The sequence below is a fragment of the Maylandia zebra genome, linkage group LG7 (genome assembly GCF_041146795.1).
Source record: "Maylandia zebra isolate NMK-2024a linkage group LG7, Mzebra_GT3a, whole genome shotgun sequence".
Classification (NCBI taxonomy): Eukaryota; Metazoa; Chordata; class Actinopteri; order Cichliformes; family Cichlidae; genus Maylandia; species Maylandia zebra.
The window spans coordinates 4,368,596-4,394,070 of record NC_135173.1 but is presented as its reverse complement, the minus strand read 5'-3'; the positions used below and the strand labels follow the sequence as shown (position 1 = coordinate 4,394,070).

The window sequence follows — 25,475 nt, the reverse complement described above, 5'->3', positions numbered from 1 at the left end:
AAGTGACGTCATGTGTTCCACATGTTATCAAACGAGAGGACTGTACTGCAAAGCAAGATTTCATCTTACCCAGTTAACTTCAGGGTTCACCCTGTGACTTCAGTAGTACTAATGCTGTCTTACCTGGATTTATTGGCACGGTAACTTGCTGCGAATCTAACTGTGGAGCAGGTTATCTATTAGAGATCAACAGGCATGAAATCACTGCCTATTGACCAATCAGTTTTCTGGAACTGAGCGCTACATTTGAATTCTGTTTTTTGAACCATTAAAGAGCACAAAGGCTGAAGCTGAAATAAGTCTTTTAACCAGCAGGGAATTGATGAAGTGGCTCTAGTTGTATAAACAACTCACTTTATAGATGATCAACAATCCTGCTGTTGTATGATGCTGCTTTTTTCATAAACTCACATCATCTCTGCTGAGGGTGGGCTAGTTACAATCACAGGAAACCCTGTGATTGTGTAATGAGGAGTCAAACAATAAAAGTACTGTAACTTTGTAGAAAGCCCCCCAAAAACATTTCAAAGGAAAATGACCCAAATGAAAGACACTCAAAGGTAAAGCTAAAAATGCAAAATCCAAATCTGTATTTTGAGAGGTCAAAAACATGAAGCTACCAGCGAGGAACATGATTCCAAAAAAGGAACAGGCCATGGAACAATCCAAAAGAGCTAACACAAAGAGATCAACAGTAATGCTAGAAAGTCCAAAAGAAAACACCGGGAATGCAGAGGGCAGTACAAGACTTGGGGAAATAACTGAGCATAACAATCTGCCACAGTGGGATTGGGAAGAGGAAACAGGTGGAGAACACAGGTGATGCAGGCAAAACAAACAACAAAAATTACAAAATAGGAAAAGAAATATTTTAAAGTAAAACATGACAACAATGCAAAAACCATGACGGGCTGTGGAGCTAAAACAAATCACAAACATATAGTTTAAAATGAGGCTTAATATTTTCCTTTTAACCACTGTGAACTGTAGTTGTCATCAAGTGTTACTCAGGCAGGTGTAAAAGTGTAGGGGGAATGTTTTCACATTTGAAATGTTCAAGTTCTGTTTTATAGCAGCTGAACCTCTGTGTTGAGTCAAAATAAACTGCTCATTTTCAGCGGGATGATTGTTGACTCTGGTCTCTTCATGGAATTTATTAACAGTAAAAATATTACCACAGCTGCCCCGTGTCTCCGTGATGACATTTCAAATATAATTTCTCCTATACATCATCCACTGATGTATACAGCGTCCCTGTGGATTACAAATCCCGATGTCATCATTCGTCACTTGTCCTTACATCCATCGCCGTGTCTAATGTATTGCCTAGAATACGTTGAATCATGCTCTCTGCCTCCTTATTGGAAATGCCATGTTTGTTGCATGTTACTGGGATTAAGTGTAGATTCATATCTGCAAACAGAGTTGAGTTCTTCCTATCCTGACCAGTAATCTAAATATGTGCCAAGCACTTCCTGGGAAACCTTCATCTCATAGGTACACGCACATAACAGACACATGCAGTCAGACTGAGACACACACATGTGATGCAGACACTCATGGACAGAAATAAACATTGAACTGTGCATATATTGCACACAGGCAGTGACTGCACCTTTGCTGCCTGAAGCACTTACTGTCTTATCTACTTTGGGCTTTGCTTCACATTTATGGAATTTTAATGTCCAAGAGCCTTTTTCACTTAAAAGCTCCAAATGTTTACAAGCAGCTCCATATGATGTCATCCCATTTAAAAATGACCCAAAGGGAAAAATCCCCTCGCAGCAAATCTCATTTTATGACATTAGTCATATCCTTTAATTACTCCAGTGCCCTCGGTGCTAAATGAGCAATTACTTTAGAACACTGTTGCATTTAGCATGACTGCTTCATGTATTTGTTGAAAATTCAGAGTCTTCTCTTTTTTTTCTGCATAATTCATATGTGCTCTCTTTTTTTATTTTGACTGCGTGCAGGAGATTTCATTTTTTTCCCCCTTAAATTCCTACCTACATCAGATTATGTGAGGTAACGGCAAGAAGGAAAATACCATTGCACTTATTTTTAGGACTCTCCCAAATGCTTGTAGAGAAGCAGTGCAGGACGAGCGGAGAGATTACGGCTCAGTGACTTCAGATTTTTCCCTGCTGCTGATTGCCAGTGTTGTCTGGAAAGCATCCTGCGGGAAGCGTGCAACTCACGGATATTACACACAGACTTATTACCCTTGACAGAAGAAATGAGATGAAAAGAGAGAAATAATAGTGAAAGCAGCACTACCTCAGGGTGGAATAACACACAGCCAGCAGGCAGTGCTGGTTTCTCTTTGATTGGAGAAGATTGCATAATTCTAGTTGTGCCCTTGTTGTGTGTCGGTCACCCGTCACAAGTCCTCTGTGTGTGTGTGTGTGTGTGTGTGTGTGTGTGTGTGTGTGTGTGTGTGTGTGTGTGTGTGTGTGTGTGTGTGTGCGTGTGCGTGTGACTTTGGGTGTAGGGTTTGTGATTTTTTTGTTTACTTCTATGGTATGTTACTCTCTGTTTCCTTTTTTAGCTCTTAGTTCCTGTGTGTTGCTATTTGCAGCAATTTCGCAGGCACTATCTTGAGAAAGCCGGCATTTATTCCTTAAAAATTGCAGATTCTGGGACTCTCCTCAGCTCTTTCTGGGACAGTGGCGCAGCTGCCCCTCTGTTGGTCTCCCTTGGTCTCTTGTGTTCTGGGGGCCTCTGGATGTCTGGAGTTTTGATCTCCTCCATACCTGCTTCGTGCCCTGGAGGACGGGGCTGTGGCCCCCCCACACCCTCTAGCTGATCATTACATGAAGGAACCTTTTAATACAAGCGTGCTCATGCTCACAGGTGTACACATGGGTGCTCACACACACAAACTACACCCTTATTGGCTCCTACCTGAAAGCACACTGTGCGCTGTCGGACTTATGTGCTGCACAATAATGTTTAATATTTAGTATTTACTGTTATATTCCCATATATCATCGTGATGTTGTTTATTGTATTGCTCTCGTTTTCTTCTGCTTGTTTTCTTTTTTCTTTCTCAACAGGTGATCCAGGTGATTGATAGATGTATTTTTTTTGTCTACTTATTTAGTTGGTTTTTGTTTTTTTGCCCTTTATCCCCGTCCCTCCTCTCCGCTGTTTTTTCCCCCTCTTCCTTTCTCCCTTTTCTTTTCCTCATTCAAGTCTGTCCCGTATCTAGCAAGTGAAAATAAAAAAATAAATAATTCTGATGGCAAAAGAACCAAAAGGGACAGGCAAAAAATAAAATAAAATAAAATAATTACAGATTTATTATCCATAGTTCATTCAGTTTTTGTTATGCTGCTCAATTAAGTTTACTGTTTACAAGACGTGAGATTTCTACAATTTTGATGTCTAAATTGTAAAAACAAAAAGCAAAAAGAAGATACTTACTACCAGATACTACTAATAAAGGAGAGTCTTACAAAAGCTAGCCCAGTTAATGGCTGAATAGTCAGTATAAGAGCTTAACGAGCTGTAGTAAATAAATGTGGAAAATATTAGTGAGAAATTTGAAATTCAGATTATCTGTGTTTAAGTGAATTTATATTAAAAATTTGATGTCCATGTTTTTCCAGTATTTCTTTTAATGGCACCCAACATGAGAGATAGATTTGAATTAATTTGCATTAATGTGCAATTTCTTCATTAAATGATATGTAATTATAGTGGAAAAATGCACTACAGCTGAGAAAAACACTTCATATTTATAGCTATAAACTTAAAAGATATTGCATTTAAATTAAAAGTTTTAGCGAATGGTTGCCCATTTGTACTTTTAAAAGACCTGGTTTCATTTTGACCACTTGCAAACTTAAGTTCACTATTCTGTCTCCATTAGAATCAATTTTTGGGGTCTATTTTTCTGTCCGTTAGCTCCAGAGGAAAATATCTAGGCCTTTACCTTCAAAAATCTCCCTTTTTTCTCATTTTCTTTTAGAGATTTACAGAAAGCATCCAACAAGTTTATCAGAGTGTACCTGCAGCAGCCTAGGCTAGAGGTTTTCAGGTTGGCCTGTAGGCCAAATGTTCCTTTATTGTGAATGCAATATGGTAAACGGCCTGCATTTGTATAGCGCTTTACTTAGTCCCTAAGGACCCCAAAGCTACATTCTACATTCAGTCAGTCACCCATTCATTTACACACTGGTGATGAAGCTACATTGTAGCCACAGCTGCCCTGGTGGCGCACTGACAGAGGCGAGGCTGCCGGACACTGGTGCCACCGGGCCCTCTGACCACCACCAGTAGGCAACGGGTGAAGTGTCTTGCTCAAGGACACAACGACCGAGACTGTCAGAGCTGGGTCTCGAACTGGCAACCTTCCGATTTCAAGGCGAACTCCCAACTCTTGAGCCACGATCGCCCCGAGTTGTTCCCTTGAACAACTTGAGAACATTTCTTCAAAACTGATTAAAATTTGATTTGATTTAACTTAAGTGACTTAAAGATTCATTTGCTAATTGTGAGCAATTGCCATAATCTTGGAAGAGAAGGAGTGATGATAGATATCACCATTCATTTAAGGGAAGCATGCAAACGTGTGGTGGTTATTCATTGGGAATGAAAACAGTTGTGGGGAGTGAATGAACCATTAAAACTGTGACATGTAAAACCAAAACAATTAGCAACAAAGATTCTCAAAAGGGTAAAATATATATAGAGTGCAGAGTAGATTAAGACCAATTTAAGTGCTTCCCTCAGACACTAGTCTACATATTAAAGGCAGAATGCACTGAATTGATTGTAATCTGTCTATTTGCTTCCTGATTTGTCAGTGTGTAATGGACTTGCTTCAAACAAGGTCAATGATGAGGTGTGACCTCAATCAAAAGAATCTAATCGAAGACAAGAGCGAATCGCGCTAACACCTGAAGCAGAAACACTGTAAAGGGCAAGGTGAAAAAAATGGTTGCCACGTTGTCGAAGCTTCAGAAAGCACGAGCTAATTGTGTCCCTGAAGGTGTGAGACAGTGACTCTATCAGCTTGTAGTGGCATCATTGTTGTATTTCTAACACACCCATGACCTCTGTGTGGAGGAGGGGTGTCAATAAAGGATCAATGTAATGCTGTATTCATTTTTAGATTCATTATATGAAACAGGCGCAGGATTTGTTTTCAGTGGGCTCTCTCCTTTGATCATGTGCAAACAAAAACAAACCTAAACCCACAGTTGGGACGTGTTTCCTTCGGCGGTTTACTCATACTTGTATAAGAACACATCAGGAGGCTTGTGTGCTTCCTTCGGAACAACACATCACGTAAACTCGGGAGCCTTTTCCATTCTGCATTCTGGATCATCAGCAGACTGTATCTTGAACGTGACTACAGAAGAGGAAATATTCAGTTTGGGTTTAGCTGAACACATTGTTCTACCAGCAGATCACATCCCCATGAAGTGTCTGGGATTAAGACTTTTTAATTACTGATAATTATGTGTGTGTGTCTGCTTTTGTGTGCACGCTCTTCAGTGTTGCATACAGCGTGACTTGTTATTAACTTGTTTGCAGCTCCTGTAAATGAGCATTTGTGTGAATGTATGTGTGTGTGCGTGGTTCCCTCTGCCAGTTTCCTAATTTTACCAGACATTTTGAAGGGTACATTTACTTTTTCACAGAACTCCTTCACACCCGTGTGGTGAGCACAGGTCTAAAAAATTGAAAGCTTGTGGCTACCTCAGACCATACTGTGGTTACCTGAGAACCCAAGCCAAAACCATACCTCTGGAGATTTACAGTCTACCCATGCATACCTGGTCTGTAATAAAAAAAAAAATACTAGCTTTATATTTACGCCCCTTTTCTTTCTGCAGTTCAATTACTCTTGATGGCAGCCTTCAGGAGTAAGAAAGGAATTTTAACACATTTCACCGCTCTGTTTTCTGCTTTCTGTCGTGCTATGTCTCCCTCTATGATCACTTGCTCAGTATACATATGGTGGCCATCTGGCCTGGCAGAACAGTCATGGAGCCTAGCGTGGGGCAGCACTACTGTGATCCATGTACAGTAACAACATTATTAACCTTTTACAGCCAAAAAGAGTGTTTATGTCAGGCCTGTATGATTTTTTTGACTGTCTGCCCTTCTGCTTTCTTTTTCTCACTCTGCTATTTAAATAATAGGTCAGATCATCTTGTACATTTGCATTGCTTAAAGCGCTTTTTTTCTAAAACAAAGCCCCACTCTGCTTTCTCTGTACCTTATCTGCATGTAAAAAACTGAAGCCAGCGTTCCTGCAGAGCTAAAATATGTTTAGAGAAGTGCACTTCCCTGTGCGTCCCTCCAAAATAGATTTTAAATGCAGGGTAGGAGCCACATCGAGGTCAGCATTCCTGCCCCACTGCTCTAGTCAACCCTGAGAAGAGTCAGCAGATCCATACTACTACTACTACCACTGCTACTACCACTACTACTACTCCTTCCACTACTGCTAATCAAATCAACAAACATTGCAGTTTTTTTAAATTCATATACAGACTCACAGTTTAGGTAACATTTAGTGATATTTTGGGGAAATCCTTCTAGCTGAAACGTTAAGAAAAGAAGACTAAAGTTTCATGCTTGTACATTTCTGTGAATTTAAAGGATTTGTGGTTTGAGCGCATCCAAGTTGTCACTGGGTGAGAAGTGCAGGTTGCGAGTCCATTTCACTGGGAAGATTAAAATGTGTTTATTATTGTATAAAGATTTATTTTAACCCAGACTATGAAAAAATATGAATTCACCAGGCAGGAGTGCAATAGTACACATCTATCCAAAAGTTAGTCTTGTAAAATCTAAAAAAAAAAACACAAAAAAACTGTGAATTAAGAGTTTGTAACACATGTCTCATCTCAATATATTTTAGTGGCAAACATGAAATACATTGGACCGTGCAGTGGGTCTGTGCAGCTGTCTATCACTGAATATGACTAAGGTGCATTCTGTGACATCTTAATGGGAACTCCTGCACGCGTTACTTCTTCTTCGTTGACACTGTCTTGCCTGGAGGATCATCCAGCCTCATCTCTTCAGCAACACTGAATAGCTGCCATATGGCAAACGCAACCGGCCCACTTAAAGAGAGGCAGGTGCCCGATAGGATATCTCAGTATTATATAACCTAGCGTGGTTGCCAACTATTATTTCTTTATGATTATGCACAATAATAAACTTAAAACATTATGTGAGGTAATTGAAAAACCTGAGAGCATTTCCCAAGAGATTCAAAGTGTAAAGACAGAGTGACATCTGGAGGAAGATACTCACGCAAACATAGACACAGAGAGAGCTGCCTGGCATGTAAGAGCTCCATCAGTGCCTGCCTGAGGTTAGACAGTGCCTTGCATTAGGAGGCAAAGAGCCAGTGAGTCACCTTGCCTCAGTCTATACTCAGAGCAACCACCATCACTGTCAGCTGGTTCTGCTATTTCCCTGAACGAGATTAAGGAGCATGACAGTTGAAAGATCAAATGTAATGTATGTTTGTTAGATTTTTTTTTTTACTTCTATGTTTATACACAAGTTAAAAAAGCCAGAATGATGGATCTCATTGCTTATTTACTTTTACAAACTAGTTGGCAACTTATCACGGAGACAAAGTCTGACAAACACTTGTTCTGCTGTGATGAATGTACTGTAAACAATACAGTCAGAGCAGCCATGATAATACCATTTCAGAGTTTTCTGCGTGACATTCACTAAAATTTTGTTTCTTTTGTTGGTGAATATCTAACAATAGATATGTGTGATAAAGCAGTAATACTGCAAGCAGTCCAGGGTGTACCGCACCTCTTGACCAACGACAGCTGGAATAGGCTCTGCCCTTGCTGCAACACTGAATTACAAATATGTTTAAGAAGACGGATGGATGGATGGATGGATGGATGGATGGATGGATGGATGGATGGAAAGAATAATAGGAAGTTATGCCATAAAGGGTTATTTACGACCTGAGAAGATTTATTTATTTAGAAGTAAATGAAAGACTGTCAATGGACCAAAGCCTACTGCATCCATAAACACATATTTTTCCATCACTGTGCTATGGAGATGATATGGTGACCACTTTGGTATAATAAACAGGTTGCTGTAATATTTTGTACAAATATTGTACAGTTCCTGTTATTTTTGCTGGCTTGATGATAAATTGGCTGCATCACTTGCGGTTTATTTCAGAACTTTTGTATAACTTTACTGTGAAGACTAATTTACAGCCATCCAAAGTTGTGAATTTCAAGAAGAAAATGTAGTTGTGATATTTCTGTAATACCAGATTTATTTATTACTACAAACTATTTTTGGTGTAGTAAACCTAATACTGATGGTAAGTAGGTGTTAAGTAACTTGCCTTTAAAAAGCTGTATTCTTTTTTTAGAGAAAAAAGATATATAAATAACATGTTATGTATGTTTATCATTATCATAACTTTTTTGACAAAAAGTATCAAATTGAATTCTTTAGTCTTTTCTATTCATCTTCACAAGATGAACAAATAAATAAATAAAATTAATAATGAAAGATTTACTGGTTTAAAATGAATTAGGCTTTTTTGAAATCATTTTATTATAATTGTTGTATGTGTAGTGCATTATTGTGCTAGATCACAACTGGATGCCTTTAGTCTGGGCACATCAAAGGAAGTAGGTCATGAGTCCTGTAGGCACACTGAATGGGCTATTTACTCTGATGTATAATTGTTTGAAAGGAAAGTAAGAGGCTGGAAGGTGCCAGGGTATCCCTCCTGCTGGTTTAAATGGTTTAAGATGGATTTCCAGCAGTTTGCACAACCGCATGTCAAAGAAGGCACATTGTGAGCAATAAAAGCAATAACAAAGGTGTTTTAAAGAAATCCCTGTAGACAGGTTCCTTATGCAGAAACAGAAAGTAAGTTTCTTTTCTTTATACTCTGTCTTGCTGGTTCATGTTGGACTCTGACTGACAATGGAAGCGAGTAAGACCACCTGACACTGGTGCAGCAGATGATGACATCTTGTCCCTCAGGCTGACAGTAGCTCTCTGGTTTTACAAAGATATAGATTAGATAGTGCCAAGACTGCTGCTCTCTAGGTTTACAGGATAAGCAACTGTGACTTATTGACTGTTTTTGCACCAGGATTTTTTATTCCTTGTATAATGCACAGTGAACCACAATCATAAATAATGTATGATTACAGGTATTACCTCAGATGAGAGCTGAAACATCTTGAAAAAACTTAAGGAAGTTCAGTCGCTTTTTTTCCAAGCTCCTTAGCTCACCATGACCTAAATGACCGAGAACCTACAGACACTACGATTACAAGTATCTTTTTATAAACCAGCACATTTAAAGAACTTCTTTGAGTTGATTATTAAGGCTGTTTGGGGTTTTTTTTTATCTCTAGGTGTTAGTAGTGCTACACTTGATCTTTCTATTTGCAAATGTAAGTGAACATGCGCTCATATGTTAGAAAACATTTTTCAAAAAGTAATATTCCATGAACAGTGCATTAATTTGATGATCATTTAGATTGTCCAGTCAGTGTGTAAAAAAAACTATTACAAAAACTATTTATGTCGGCCTTTTGCATGCATTTTTTCCTGCCTTGTGAAAGTAAAAAGAATCACTTCATAAGTAGCTGCCTGCTTCCTGCACAACAGAATAATGAGTGCCACATGTACATGTGCATTTAACTTGGAAGAATATTCTAATAGACATTAAAACCAAAGCTAATTTTCCATCAGTGATTAGAGGGCTAAGCAGAGAGTCGCAGCCTTTAGTCATTTCATAAGTTGACACCCTGCGAACATTGAGAAGGCTGCAGCACAAAGCTGCAGAGGAATCAGAAACTGTCAGCAGAGCGAAATGGAGAATCTGCCTCATCACTCACAGAACGAGGAAGAGCTGTGAATAATGAAACCACATTTTAAATATTACACGTTATTACCTTTGGGAGAAGTGTCTGACAGGTGTAGCTAGGAGGCAGAAATACTACATTGTATTGCTTCCATTGTTTTCACAATCAAACTCTCACTCTGGATATAAATAATTATGCGCGCAGTTTCTAATATCCTGAACCTTTGTGTTCTTTCCATTTATATGATAGGAGGAAAATGAGATATTAATGACATTTTAGAATGAATCTACCAGTTTTAATCCTTCAAGAATATGAGAAAACAACGCAGCATATTTATTGTATTTAGCAGGGACATTTCTCCAGAAACAAATAGTACTGGATATACAATTGCTAAAAAGCAGTTTTTGCACAGGGGGACTCCAAGCACAGATGACAAAGATAGAAGATACCACTGGTGAAAAAAATCAAACCTGTAAACATTAAAAATGCAGCCACAATAAAAACACAAAAACTGTGTCCGATACATAGTTTAAATGATCCCTTTTTAGAGCGTGCACGCCTGCCTGTGCTATAGCATGAGTCCCACATGTACATGTGATATTCATCTGTTTTTCTCTCGCTCTCAGGTGTGCTCAGCCTACCCGAGGGTCTAACTCTTCAAAGGGACCAGCAGCAGCAACGAGCTGGGAAGAGTGGAGAGGGAAACACCTACAGTCAGTCCGAACTGCGCTCCATTGAACAGTGCTTACTGGCCACGAGAGTGGGCAGCATCTCTGAACTGAGTGAGTCGTATATGTATGTGTGAGTGCATGCATGTGGAAAAGTGGAGGTGCAGAGGTGAGAAAACTATTATGTACCCCTCCCCTCCAGAGCCACTATGCATTTGAGCAAGGCATTTGGTTATTCGGCTCTTTCTTTGGAGCCGTTTGTGTCCCATAAAAATATTACAGGGCTTGTGATGCTTATTCAACATGCTTTTCTGTTTCTGTGCACAGAGCCATAGAAAGTTGTTTCCCAGCTTCGGTTTTGACAGTTGACTGAGATGTTTTTTAAAAATGAAAAAAAAAAACCCTCAAGTAAAAAAGTTCAGTCTCCACCAACGCCTGTGGGATAAATTTGCAAGTGAGGTCTTATCATCCGACTTTCCCAACAGTGAACATTTTTCACAGCAGACATTTTGACTTGTTACAGCATAAACCTTACTGATGACTCTGTTCTACACAAATGTCCCAGTAAGCCATGCAAATGTGACCGTAAGACAGCATACCCAAAACTCTTACTGCTTGAATTCAGCTGTTATTATTAAAATTATGTTGGAGCGAAGCAGGACAGCTGCATTTCAATATCTTGTCAAAAGACTTTGCAGAACAGTACGGCTTTTATAGCATCACATTCGTGTTCACAAGTCACAACTGCAGCTGTGATATTTATAAGTCTGCACTTTATATGTTAGCACAGTTTTGGATACCTGCTTCATATAACACGACAAGACATTGCTTGAGATGAGTACTTTAGTTCTTTTTAGAGGCCTGAACTTTAAAAATACAGTGTGTGCATCAGTCTTTAATCACTGAGGTTTGAAAGCCTGCAGAAATCTTGCAGGCGATTTTCAAAACGATTCCAAAACACAAGGGGAGAAAAAGGAAATTCTCTTATCACTTACAGGTATTGTAGAAAAATCTCCATCCTTGAGGTGATGGACATGTCAAAATTCAAGTTTTATCTTTGTGATTCCTGCTGCTTTTACTTATGACATTTTATCTAGCAACAACTTAAGGATGGAGATTCCTTCCTACAGCAGAAGTTCCCACTTCAACCCCTAAGATCCCATGGTGATCCACCGCCCCTTTGCACACTGAGGAAAGTTGCTGTTAAAGTTTCAACTTTGACTCTCCCATAGTTTTGCTGACAATAAAAATGGTGCTGGGCTCTAATGGGTTAATCATGACATGATCAAATTTATGTCATAACATCAAAACTCAAATCTGTGTAGCCAACTTTAAAAAAAAAAAATCAAAAGTCATGAAGGGAATTTAAAAGCAAACAAACAAAAAAATTGGCAGGCCCAAGACGTGATATTTATATTAGTAGACGTTTAACCATATTATCCTTCTTTGATTCAATTATCATGTGTAGATCCAACATGCCTTTGCTTCATACAAACAGTACTGTGCAAAAGGCTTAAGCTGGTCCTCATTTCTTTATATTTTGCTTACAAGGAGCCAGGCTTTACTGTAATTTTTTAAAGCAGTCTTGAGCAATAGTTCTCCAGGATCAAAGTTTTTTTCTTTGGAGAAAATGAATTGTATCTTTAGGCACTTTTTACTTGCTGTCTGTTGCAAAAAAAAAACCCCTCAAACATCATATGCCAATGGTAACACAGGTTTAAAACAGTACTTTTGCACAAAGAGCTATTAGCCAAAACTATAAGCCAAACAGAAGTGTCAGGCCTAAAAACAGATGAACGGTATCTGAAAGGCATGCCATTGACAAAAAAATAAGAAATCCAGCAAAGACCTGACTCTGTACCTGCAGGATGCATCTGATCATTTCAGTTGATTCTTCTACTGTTCACTGAAGCCTCATCAGAAATGGTCTGAGTAGAAGGGTAGCTGCCAGGAAGCCATTCTTAAGGAAGGGAAACAGGGAGGAAAGGCTGAGGTATGCCAAACTGGACTGAAAATAGGTGGTAACAGGTCTAATTAAGTGATGAATCCAAATTTGCCATTTTTGGTTTAAAGCATTGTTGGTATGGAAGGTGTCAGGAGAGAGGTACAACAGTGAGCGTCTACAGCCATCTGTAAAACACGGTGTTTCTGTCATGGTTTAGGTTGCATTGCAACCAGTAAAGTTTTCAATCTTGTCTAAACTGATGCATTTAAAAAATACCATAAGATTTTGATCCACCATGCAATACTATACGGAAAGCATCTGATTGGCAGCAACCTTATTTCTCAGCATGGCAATGATCCCAGACATAGTACCAATGCATTAAAAACATGCCTGGATAGAAAAACACACTGTAACACTAGTGAAGCAGCGTGGGATCATCTTGAGAATGGAACAAAAAGTAGCCAACGTTCTATGAAGAGCTTTCAATGTCCTTTAAGAATCCTGGAGAAACATTCCTGAAGACTGCCTAAAGAAAAGACAAGAAAGCTTGCCTGAGAGAGTTCAGACTGTTAAGGAATAACAGTTTTCAAGTTGTTAGAATTGCACAAACTGCATTATATGTGTATTTCCATGTATGTTTGTACACTTTTCAATAATCACTGCGCCAACTTCCCTACTTGCACAAAGAAATGAAAGAAATTTACACACTACTGTATCTTACTCTTATTCTTTTTAGTGAAGGTGTTCAGCTCTGGAAAATCTTCACATTCCAGCTAGATGACATTATCATCTAATGTGATAATCTGATGTTTGATAGAGCAGGAATATTGTCCCGCTCTATCAGTAAATCACTATATTATAATCTGACCGCAAGTGTGCTTATTTAAATAAATGTGTGGGAGTTACACTGTCAATGGGAGCAATCCTAATGAACCACAGCCATTCATTAAAATAAATGATTTTAGCTTATAAGTTTGACAAGTCCTCCAAAAGTTAATTGAATGCATGTCCACTTACAATGTACTCATTATTTAAAGAATAATGGGCGTCATAATGCTGTCTGCGTACGCTTATACAACATGAAGTCATTTACATAAGCCTTAGTTGTCAGTTTTCTCTCATTGTAATAGGTTTTCAGCATTACATACTGGTTGTATTTGACATTTTTGTCTTTGCTCACAAAAATTGGACAATATGCTATAGAACTCAAACAAGGTCCAATATAAAGCTTTCATAACAGTTTCTACTTTGGGTTCTGTTTTAAGGGGAAACTTTACAACAAATGATAATGGCGCTTGAAGACATCTGCAAGCTGTGCTGCGAACCACTGAATACACAGCGGCACATATTCCCATTTGATTTGATCAGATATAATCACAGAATCGGGATGTTCCTTTTCAAGTGCTGAACAGTTGCGTCTTTAGTTGCAGCTCTGCAAGAAAGAAAGGACAGCAGTGTCAAGAAGAATAATGGTGCATACGCTGAAAAAAGCACAGATTGTGTCCTAATGTGCATGACAAAAAATGTAAAAATAAATCAATCCCCAAGCCAAATAATGTGGGAAGGGTCTGTTTCTGTTGCTATAGCATCAGCGTACTAAGAAAAGACTCAGAAAGTATTTTCTGTATATCCAGCGTAAATATTTATCATCACAATAAAAACTGAGACAGTTCTCTTCACTGCATGCTGTTCCGACTGCAGGGCAGCTTCAGTGATGAGCCACATCGCAGGGCCTCTGTCCGTGTTGTATTGATGAGGTCAAGCAAGGACTTGTACTGTTATGTTGACACTGCAAACACACTGTGAGACAACAGAGCCGCTCATGTCTAATAGGACAGCTTAGTCCAGTGGTAATGTTATCAGCTCTGGAGAGCAATTCTGTAAATAACTAGAGGATTAGCAGCCAGTCGCTCAGCTCAAGCTGAAACAAAATGAATAACTGTGAAAAGCAGCAGTGATTGCACTGTCAGGCTGTCACAAAGTCAATTTTTTTGAAAGAGACTAAGATATGAATGAAGGAGTAAAAGATTAAAAGGTTAGGGGGAAAGAACAGTAAGAGTTTCTGAAACCAGTTTCCTGGAATAAACCAACCTTGGCTCTTCCAGCACAGTAAAAATATGAATCCTGCAGTGTGAGTTTTTCACACTGGCATTTAGACTCAATTTAAGAGGTTTCTCGCTGATTTACCTCTTTGTATTTCCTCATCTCTTCTAGCAAAAGGCCATATTAGCATATCTGAAATGATGGCTCCACAAATGCTGCAGTTATTAGGACTATGGGTGTGTCATGATCACTCAGTCATGCTGTCCTACTTCAGATATTTTCCACATATTGCTGTGTGTGTTGCTAAATCTGAACTAGTCTTTTCACAGAAGTGGCAATGGATGAAGGATACGTGTCCGTGGAAACTCTTTACTCTTTACACCACAAAGAGCAGACGTATGTTTTCTGTGCAAACTGCTTAAACATAAATTTGAAAGAATTAGTTTAATATACTGGGAAATATACAAGAGTTACGTGAGCCAAGCTTGTCCGTGGTATTTAAGCTAGATTAAGGTAACAGTGTGCTGTCGGTTGCTTCAAAGACTATTTTTTCTCTTTGAATTTTACTATATGAAACATTACACTTCCTTCCATAAATCAGTTTTAATAATAAACTGAATCAATCCTAAAGCCTCAAGGTTGTCAAATTCTCCCTAAGTGAGTTCCCCATTTTTTTAAGAAGTCAGCCTGAATCTCTCCATCTTTTCTGTCTTTTTGCTGAATGCCATTAATTTGGAAATAATGAGACTGACAGCCAGACCAATTAACAAACTGTTGGAGTTGTTTCCAGAATGCTAACTAATATGATGCTGTGTAGAAAAGAGTTATCCAATCAGTATTTGAGCAAATACTTTGCCTTATTAGACCACATAGTGCAAAATGCAAACATGTGAAATTTCTCCAGCACCAAGCTGTTTTATTTTAATTTATTTTGTAACTTGTGTAAAGGTCAAGCTGTCTTACAGTTTTCCAAAATTCATTAACTCAAGTAATTTCAATAGTATCCTTCAGTGGTGTTTAAAAATGACTATATATAAACCATACCATCAATTTTATATATACTAAACACAATTTAGAAACAGAGAAACAAGAGTGAAGCAGTCACAGATTACCTCTATTCTGTCTCTAGTTTTATATGTCACTAAAATAATAATGCCTGTATTATCCATTCATGTTTCAAAGCTAGCCTTAATTTCCTTTGTCGGTACTCAGTCCTTTATTATTAGTTAATGTCGCTGATTAAAAAAACATGCTTCAAATGTCATTATTCATTATTATTATTAGACTTTTGTCTCATCTCTTTCTGTATGTCTTTACTCTAAGTCGAGCGTGATTGTTTTTCTATTCTCCACCAAGAACTTACAGCAGGTTCTGCTAATCAGCCACTGATGTTTAAAGATCATTTTGTTCCTGTAGCTGTGAAAATGTCTTGATTTTCTCATTTATCTCCTCTGGGGTTGTGTTTTTTTTGGGGGGGTTTTGCCACATTCCAAATAAAACAGCAAGTTAATTATTTTTTTGTGGTTTTCTTTGCACAAAGTGTTAAAAGTGTTTTGCTCTGTGGTCAGCTCAACCCTTGGAATTATGTCTTTACGGCCTCGATGCTAAATGATATCAAATGAGGTTAATAAGTGTCTGTGTGATGGTTCAGCTCTTGTTCACCATTTCTCTCAAAGCTATTCTATATCTACAACTATGTATGTCAAACCTCTGCATATATATTTCCTTCTTTACTAAAAATTCTCAAGTCCTCTAACAGCAAGAAATGTTACTTTCGGATTTTGTCCAAACTAACCTGACTAGATTGAAAGATGACAGAGTTCGGACTCACACAGATTACTGCAGGGACACTGTGTGCTGTGATGGCCCCTCAAAAGTAAAGCAGAGGTAGTTAAAGAGTAGAAGTTCCACTCACAACTACACTAACAGACAGTTTGTGCCCTCCATGCTATCCGCTATGGGTGGCAGAGAGTGCCTGAGAGTTCTGGATGTTGTGAAATGGACAAAACTAATAGCAAAAGAATAGCTTAGCATCTTGTTGAGGCAAGATGGCCACAGGCGGCTGTTATAATCACGACGTAGTGGCAAATAACTGAAGCACAGAACGTGTGATGATGGCAGCAGCTGCACAGCGAGAATTTCTACATTTAGTCTGTTCCTTCCCATTCCATGCAAGGCCACCTGGGTTGGCTGGAAGACTGTTTACTTAGCCTAGCAGGGCGAAGGACACTGTCTCAGCTGAACTCTGGACACGCACACACATAGGGTCACAGGGTAAGATGGCGCCGCCATTGCGTGCAATAGGTCAGCAGCCTTATGAAATTTCCCCTCATGGGACTAATAAAGGTATATCAATTCAGTTCAATTCAATACATTTATCTCGCTCACTGTTGAACATTACACTGCCTTCAGATTCTGCAGTAATGAGCAGGGTGCTTGTTATGTGGGTCCTGCATTGCTGTTTACTGACCTTAAGCCAGCTCTCATAAAACCCCTTCTAATTTAAACCAGTGCCATTATACTCTGTAAACTGGTCGATTTGTGTGATTTTGCTATTCGAGGATGGTTATAAAGCTCTGAAAACATGGAGAGCATGACCCCACTGCTAAAAGGTAATTACTGAGAACCTGAGAAGCAGGATCTGCTGTGTGTGTCCTCCACCTCTCCTCTTCTTGTTGGTATAAAGAATTAATCACCAAGGATGAGGTATTGATTAAAAGCTTGGATCTTGTAATTAAAAGTCTATTGACATTTTAGCTTATTAAACTGTCGCACTTCTGAATGACCTTCCAAAGAGAAATCTTACCACTTTGTGCTGCACCTACACCTGCTACAGTGATCTCACGTGAAGCTGCACTACTGTTGGACTTTTTCAGCTTTCAAATAATCTACATTCTTAACCTCGTGAGCCTTCTCAGCCAGGAAAGGAAATGTCACAGAGCAGCATAAATAAGACATGAAAACTGCCTGCTGCTGACCACCTTGGCTCCCTTACTGAACTTCAAAGGGAACTGTTACCAGCTTATCTGTATTCCCATTGGTACAATTAAGAGAAAGATGGAGTAACAGAGAGTAACTGGAACAGCAAATCTTAAGCTAAAAGTCTACAAGAGGTGGTCATTCCTGGCATAATTTTCCCTGCTCATTGAATCACAACATGATTTCTCTATCAGTGTTCCCAAAGGACAGTTGATTGTTTTATTGCATGAATGCTCCTCCCTCATTCAGCCATCCTTTTCACACTTGCCTCTCACATTGTCAAGGCTAAATGGAGTCTTGGCAAGCGCCAAATAGCGCAATTTTGATGCTAAACAAACCCTTTTGTGTATGAGAATGGCTGTTTGTTCCCTCTCTGTATCGAATAGTCACACATACAATATATTCCATTGGAAACAGGGAACCAAGTGTCATCATGCTCTATTGCTTTTGTGCCTTCAACATTATCAAACTGGCCAGGACAATATGTCACAGTGTGTCTTTCTTTCCTTCTTTTTTTTAAGAGCGACCCTGCTTCACAATTTCATCACATTTTCTCATCACGCGGTGGGTCTAGACAGGAAGGGAGAAGCGACGGTAACCTGACAGCATTCAGCAAAATGGGATTTGAGTCCAGCTGTAATAAAACAGGGTTGTTTTTCAAGTAAGCATTCAATAACTAACCAACCACAGTCACATGAAAGAATTGGGCTGTCTGTTAAAGAAACTTCTAGGCCAGCTCTTGATTTCTGATTAACTGAATTTGCTCTACAAAAAGGCCATCTGTCTGGTCCCCACGGCATAAAAAGCTGGCTTGAACATACTTTTCCAAGAACTATTTACTTTTTTTCTAAACCAGCTAGGAGAACGTTCAGATTTTTATTAGCAAAACCCTCTCGAGTTTGGAGTTTTGAAGCCCAACTGGATGACCTTAAAGTACTGACAAATTATGCAGGGGAAATAGCTTGGAGTAGCTATGTTTATCCATAAATATTCATTCTTCATCCATTGCAGTCCTGGGCATGCTTTTTCTCTCGCTCTCCTCCTGTGAGCTGCACAGAAAGAACTGGGATGAACCCTGTCTTTTTCCTGATTGTGGTGCATGGAAACTCTCGATTTCCCCTGACAGAGTGAGCTCCAAGGGGGCTGGGAGGAATAAAGATAATTCCCAGATGTCTTTTTAAAGGCCATGTGCTTAAAATATTTCGGTCTCATCTCTCTCATCTACTGAGTGAACCCGTGAATTCGTTTCTCACTGTCTGTGTTCCTTTTGTGTTTTCCTGTTTGTATTGTCTGTGTATGTGTGTAGGTGACTTGGTGTCACGGGCTATGCACCACCTACAGCCACTGTATATGAAGAACCACAGCAATGGGACACCAATGCACCAGAAAAGCGGCGTGATACTCTGGGCGCCGGAAGCTATCTACACGCTGTGCTACTTCATGCACTGCCCTCAGATGGAGTGGGAAAACCCCAACGTTGAACCCTCCAAGGTTACCTTACAAACCGAGAGGTTAGAAGCAAACACGCAAAATAAAGGAAATGCACGTCCACATTTCTCATCAGCAACACTCAGCAGTAAAAGAAAAAAGTCAGAGTAACAGAGCGTCACTGCATCTGGCGGCTCACGGAGCCAGTGAACCACAACAGTTAGTCTGCTTTTCTTATTCGCACTTGTTTTCCTATATTTTTTAAAAAGAAAAGAAACGTCTAAACATGTCTTTAAAGCGTCAAAACACACAAAGCCTTTACCTATGGGAAGGTTTACAAGCTGTTTACTAGATTTGTACCTCAAGAATTAGCAGACAGCATAGATTTTATAGAACAAGAGGGTTATAACTGAACTGATTTCACCTTTTGGTTTGTGGGCTACCATTTTAAAGTCATATTGTTTGTATGATAACTGGCAAGAAAAGAAACCAGCACCACACAGATGGTTGAGAGCTCCTGCCAGACTACAGAGCACCAGAAATGCTGAGTTCCCCCACCTGTCACCCAAAGCATCACAATATTGGTAAATTATAGGAAATTCCTCCACTTCATTGAGTCATGAAAGGGAAACTTTCTTCTGCTTTTGTTCATTTCTGTCCGTGGCTGTTTAAGGGACTGCAGTTTTTTACACTTGACATTAGATTTATTTTTGAGCCCTGCGATCGACGCTTTATCAAGATGAAAACTGAGTGAATGTTTATCTTACCTTCATCAGAAGGACATATACAAAATTCTCCTCGATACCTGTAAAGGTTGTCAGCTTAATTTGAAAATCTATGTGCTATAACAAACTATGGAACTGAGATTCAGTTTCAGTCATCCTGCATCAAGACCTGAAAAGCAAGTCAGGTGAGCAGCACAATGTTAAGCCTTTATTTGTCTACCAAAAAATAAAGCACTACATTATGGAGGTAAAACAGGAAACAGGAAAGCACATAAATATTGCAATTTATTAGTTTAGTAGTAATAATAAAGGCACACCACAAGTCACTGGGACAAAAAGTGGAAACTGCCTTTGGTTAGACACAATCAAAGCTTCTGCATGTCTCTTCCTCCTCCTCCTCACCTTATAACACAGTCCAGTGGTGATGCTGCTTCTGCAGAGATCATTCTGCTGCAACTGTACACCTCTGCTGACTGTTTTTTTTCTTTATTATTGTATTTCTGGCTCTCTGTGCTAAGCCGTGAAATGGCAGACCAGATGTTTTCCTCTGGAAGGAAAGTACAGTGAATTGTCAACGTCTTGGCTACTTGAGCGAGCCCTCTGGGTGACCTGAGTCGTGGAAGGAAGGGGCAGTTGGAGCAGCCGTGAACAGACTTGCATTGAGAATTACCACCACTGCCCTATTGGGAATTTATATTCAGGAAGCTGTGGGACTCTGACGGTGACACATGTGGCATGAAAATTAGGCAGTGTTTCCATAGTGTTTGGATACATGTTCCCACAGTGTTCACTTTCTTTGCCACTTCTACTCATGAAACATTTATTCGCTGTATGTTCAGTATTTCCTCTGCTTTGGTAGAAACCTCTGTGGAATACAGAGCTGACAGTTGAGCCTGAGCAGTCCAGACTTTCATCACCTGTCGTGGAGCAATTTATCAGTTAATGTGTGTCCCAGATATCCAACTTATGTCTGCTTTAGCTCCACCGTTTGTAACCAACATCATATTTAGCGCATGTTATTATATATTTTTTTAGGTCATTTTAAATCCAATTCTGGACCCAACATTAAGGAAATCCCTCTGATTTCAACTGTTTCCTTGCAGAATGTCTGCACTTTTAAAGAGCACTGCATGGAAACAGGGCGACCTTGAACTGCTTGTGAACCAAAGTTTCCATTGGGCTTGAGAAGGAATGCATTGGCATTATACGTTTCCTGACTCTTGATTAGGTGTTGTGCAGAGCTTTAATGAAGTCTGCAGAAGTAATAATGTCACGTGGCTGTAGGTCAGGCTCCTTTGAAGTGAGTAAAACACAAACACAAGGGTTTGCATTTCTTAGCATATCAAACTAATATTGAGTGACCCTCCTGTCAGCTTAAAGTAGCAGAGATGAGAGAGTTGTGCAATCAGCGTGTGTCAAGGGCAGCCCAGCCATTAAGACATCCTTTGTAAAGCGACATACTGATTAATAAATCCGCAAAGAGCACACAAACACAAACACATAACCAGCTTCTGGATTTGGCAACAGTCAAATAATCTGTCTGAGTTTTTTTAAAGAAACTAAACAAATTGCTACTACTGTCGTCCAAATGCTGTTATAAAATTAAAATGATACATGGTTTAAAAAGTAAATATCAGTTTGTTTAAAAACATTTTTGTTTGCATTCCAATAGCGTGTGTCAGACTTTTGTCCTATTATATTACATAATAAGGTCTTGAAAAGTCATTGTTCTTCTGTAGTTATAAAGCACATGGGTGTGTCATTATGTTTTGCATTACCAACTCACTTAAGATTGCTTTTGTATCAGTCAGTCACAAAGGTGAACACACATATTGTATATGTATTTCCATTCATATGGATTCCATATGGCTGTTGTAAACACTGATGCAGGATGAGTGGAGGAGAGAAGGCCAGAGGTAGAGGTTTTGAATTCTTCTATTTTACATAATTAAAACCAGAACACGGCTTCAGGGATTAACGATGGGCATCTCTTGTTATTACTGACATTTTATACGCTGAGCAATCAGGCTGTTATAGATGAAAATGATTGCCACATGTATTGATAATAAAAAAAAGTTACAGGCTTTGGGTGATGGTGGAATAATAATACGACCTCGCCTGAGGTTTTCTCTGTGCTGTTTACTGATTACATGCAAAGAGGACAACTTTAATAAAGGTGAGCTCAATATAAACTGAAGCATTTGTGGTCCTGGCGCTGGGTTTTGATTCTCTTTTCTCAGCTGTGGTCAACATGGAGCATGAAGGAGCTAGACTCATTTGAAATGAATCTAATTACATAAGCCCAGATGATATGTAGTAAACATAGCTTGTTTGAGAGCCCATGGGGGGTTTGCCTGGTTGGTAATGCAACCTAGATTGTTTGCTCTGTGCAAATACAGCTTTAAACGCCTGTGTGCTCTCTCAGTCTTCTCTGTCAGAGAACAGGATGTATGATGTATAATGGTTGTTACCTGCTGCCGTCTGAACGCCGCAGTACTGTACATTTCCAAGGAAGCAAACACACGATCAGTTTACCTTAACTGATAATGATCTTTTATAATTACTGAAATACGTTACACGGAGCATTATAGGAAAACATGAGGAGGAACTGCAGTACTTGATCTTGTGAAGTGAAAATGATGACACATGTAATTCCTGGCAGCATTATGACATCACGATTCTTTTAAAGGCATATAAGTCTTATAATGCATCATCCCCAATTTGCAGTGCATTGTGTTGGTTTATATGGTGCATTGTGGCATATGGGTTTATGTTCTATTAAACAATAAGCAACAGCGGGGCAGTATTTTATGGTATTATGACAGACTTTAGATCATTAAACAAGAGCAGAGCAGATTAAAATGATCATTTTCTTTCAGTTATATGGTCTACAACCTCTCTACATCTAAACACCTCTTTTATGTTCTGATTTAGGGTCTTCAAAGTGAGTTAATCTTTTTCTCAATAATTAACAGTGGCAACAAAATAACATGCAAATTCCGTTTTAGTGAAATGCCTGCGCACACCAAGTGCGACTTCACTGTGTTTATGGTGGCAACTACGTGTGCTTCTACCTCCCTCTATAGGCCATTTCTGATCTTGCCGCCTCTGATGGAGTGGGTGCGTGTAGCTGTGGTTCACACCGAGCACAGACGCAGCTTCACTGTGGACAGCGATGATGTGCGGCAGGCTGCCAGGCTGCTGCTGCCTGGAGTGGACTGTGAGCCCCGCCAGCTTCGGTAGGCCCGGGAGTGAGTGGGCTTGCGCTTGAGCTGCAGAACATGTGTGCAGGCAACTTCTTTATCTGAACCCACAAAAAGCATACACGCATACATGTCAATTATGCATGCAGGGAAAGATGTGCGTGTTTCACGTCCTCCCTGTAGTGTCAAGAAATAAAACCTGCAAGGTGTTTAGGGAAAACACTGCACGTAGCAAACAGTAATACTTGTCAGCTTGCACTCACTTTGTGTGCTATGCTTTTCAGAACGGATGACTGCTTCTGTGCCTCAAGGAAACTGGATGCTGCCTCTTCTGAGGCAAAGTTCCTGCAGGATTTGGGCTTCCGCATGCTCAGCTGTGGACGCACAGACCTGGTAAAGCAGGCTGTCAACCTGCTAGGGCCGGATGGTATCAACAGCATGAGTGAGCAGGTTAGAAACACAGTCAACATATTTAATAATGCATATACCGGCACATTTGTTCTCATGAACACATGAACACACACACACAGCCTGTGGAAGTGTTTATTTTGTTTGTTTTGTAAACTGAGGTTCCTCCGCTTCTGAGCACAGTGCTGACTCTTGAGCTAAAAGGCAGTTATGCATATTAAATCTTATTTTGACATATATTTTCCTGCATTAGAGCTCTGCACTATATCATGACTTCCACCTCAAGTACAATAAATCATCAGGGGAATACTGCAAGTGTAGCTCCTGATTTTCCTTGGGAAAATCAACATTCAGTTCAGGGCTGAGCTTAGCAGAAGCTTTCACATACAGAGCGCTGTACTGCATGTGTCCGTCAGACAGCCTCAGGTAGTGTCCCAGATGGCCCAGAGGAGATCTTAATTCATGTGGTATCCTTTAAAATGTTCATCAGAAGCAGAATATCGCTGCCATCGAACTCTACCCTGAATTTGAGCTGTCGAGAAGACAAGCAGACCAAGCATTAAGCCTTGTTCTGTAGCTAAAAACAAATGGTATAACTCAAGTTCACATTACTCAGTGGGGGGATAAGAAATTCCCTGAGAAAAGTGCTTGAAAATGGTGTCCTGAAGCGAATTTTTAGGATTTGGTTATGCCATTGAGTGTTTCGAGAAAATGAAAGATTAAATCGCAGCTGCTTTCGTTCTCTGTGCATCTACTTGTGTAGGGTATGACCCCGCTGATGTACGCTTGTGTCCGTGGAGACGAAGCCATGGTGCAGATGCTGCTGGATGCAGGAGCAGATATTAACAGCGAGGTCAGTGGTTAAAAAGAAAGAAAGAAAACGTTTATGTCTGCTGTTCTGCTTTTGGCATTGAGCAGAAGTCAGCAGAACTGAACCAGGCTGCTTTGATTAGAGAAATATCGTTTACCTTTTTTGTATTATAAGATTGAGCTGCTGAGTATAACTGAAGTCTCTTTGTCAGACATTAGCACTCTTTATGCCCATTTTATATGTAGACAATTTAAATTAATAGTACTGAAATAACGGTACACATTAATGTAACAAATGTATTTGTATTCTTATTTTTCCTTTAAATTGGAGAAAACCAAACATGTCATCCGTCATTTCCTCTCGTTTTCTCCCATGTGTCGTGCAGCTAAATGTACAAGAGGTGAAGATCATGAGGCACTCACTGCTGTGCTCTTATACGCTGAAATCTATTTGCATTTCAGCAGTTAGAGTGTGAAACGTGACACAGAGGTTTCCTGCTGACTCATTCTTTTCTATGTCCGGGAAAAAATAGAGATCAGCTGACTTAAAGCAAGCAGGATTCCTCACAGAGTCTGCAGAGAATCGTGACGGCATCCTTTGACTCTGCGCAGACATGAGCGAGGTCATTCGGTTGAGGTCTCATGATCCTGATCTCCGTTAGTCACTTCAGCAACAACATGTCCCATCAGCTATTGTGTCAGAGTTGATTTGCAGCCCACTGCATTCATGACAGCTGGCCAAAGCACAAAGCACTGTCAACGACTAAAACCTAAAGACCCACTTTAATATTCATTTCAGGCATGTGTATTTCCATTTTTAGAAATGTATTATGTATGAATTTTGTTTCAAAATGTATCGTGTACTTTCATTGCATGAATCGGGTACCAATGATAAATAGGAAATGACATCAGAAAAAAAAAGACCCTGCGGACTAATACTACAGGTTCCAGTAGTGGGAAAAGTTTAAGTGAACTAATAATTTTCCGATCCAAAATGATCCATAATTACTTACTAATTATGGAATATTGAATAAGCCAAAATAGCAAATGGGAACTTTGGGATGATCTCCCCAAACTCAGAGGATGGTGTTCTCGAGGGACATGTAGAAGATAAGGGTTATGTCCCCAAAGTGCTGACAGGTGGACTCATGTAAGGATGAAGGACCTGTCATACTTAAGGGGAATTTCCATAATGCTTGCCTATATAGTCTACATTGACTTCAGTGTTGGTTCAAGTGCTATTACCTTGTGCTCTTGACACTTATTATGTAAGATTGCTCCAACAGAGAATCTCTTCTCAGTCTGACATAGACTGTAGCTCTTGCAGAGGAAAACCTTGGCCAGCTTACACAATATACAGTAACTACAATAAGTAATAAAAAATACTATTATTGTTTCATTGCACTTCACATGCC

At 39.5% G+C, this 25,475-nt stretch overlaps 1 protein-coding gene across 2 annotated transcripts in view; it reads left to right on the top strand.

Moving 5' to 3' along the window:
• Window positions 1-25,475, top strand: part of btbd11b (BTB (POZ) domain containing 11b) — a 78,380-nt gene that overhangs the window by 43,066 nt on the left and 9,839 nt on the right. For both annotated transcript variants that reach the window (XM_004570793.4, XM_004570792.4), the window contains exons 2-6: window positions 10,478-10,633; window positions 18,793-18,997; window positions 22,726-22,878; window positions 23,127-23,292; window positions 24,014-24,103. In XM_004570793.4, the coding sequence (XP_004570850.2) occupies window positions 10,478-10,633; window positions 18,793-18,997; window positions 22,726-22,878; window positions 23,127-23,292; window positions 24,014-24,103 (770 nt within the window). The remainder of the gene's footprint in view (window positions 1-10,477; window positions 10,634-18,792; window positions 18,998-22,725; window positions 22,879-23,126; window positions 23,293-24,013; window positions 24,104-25,475) is intronic.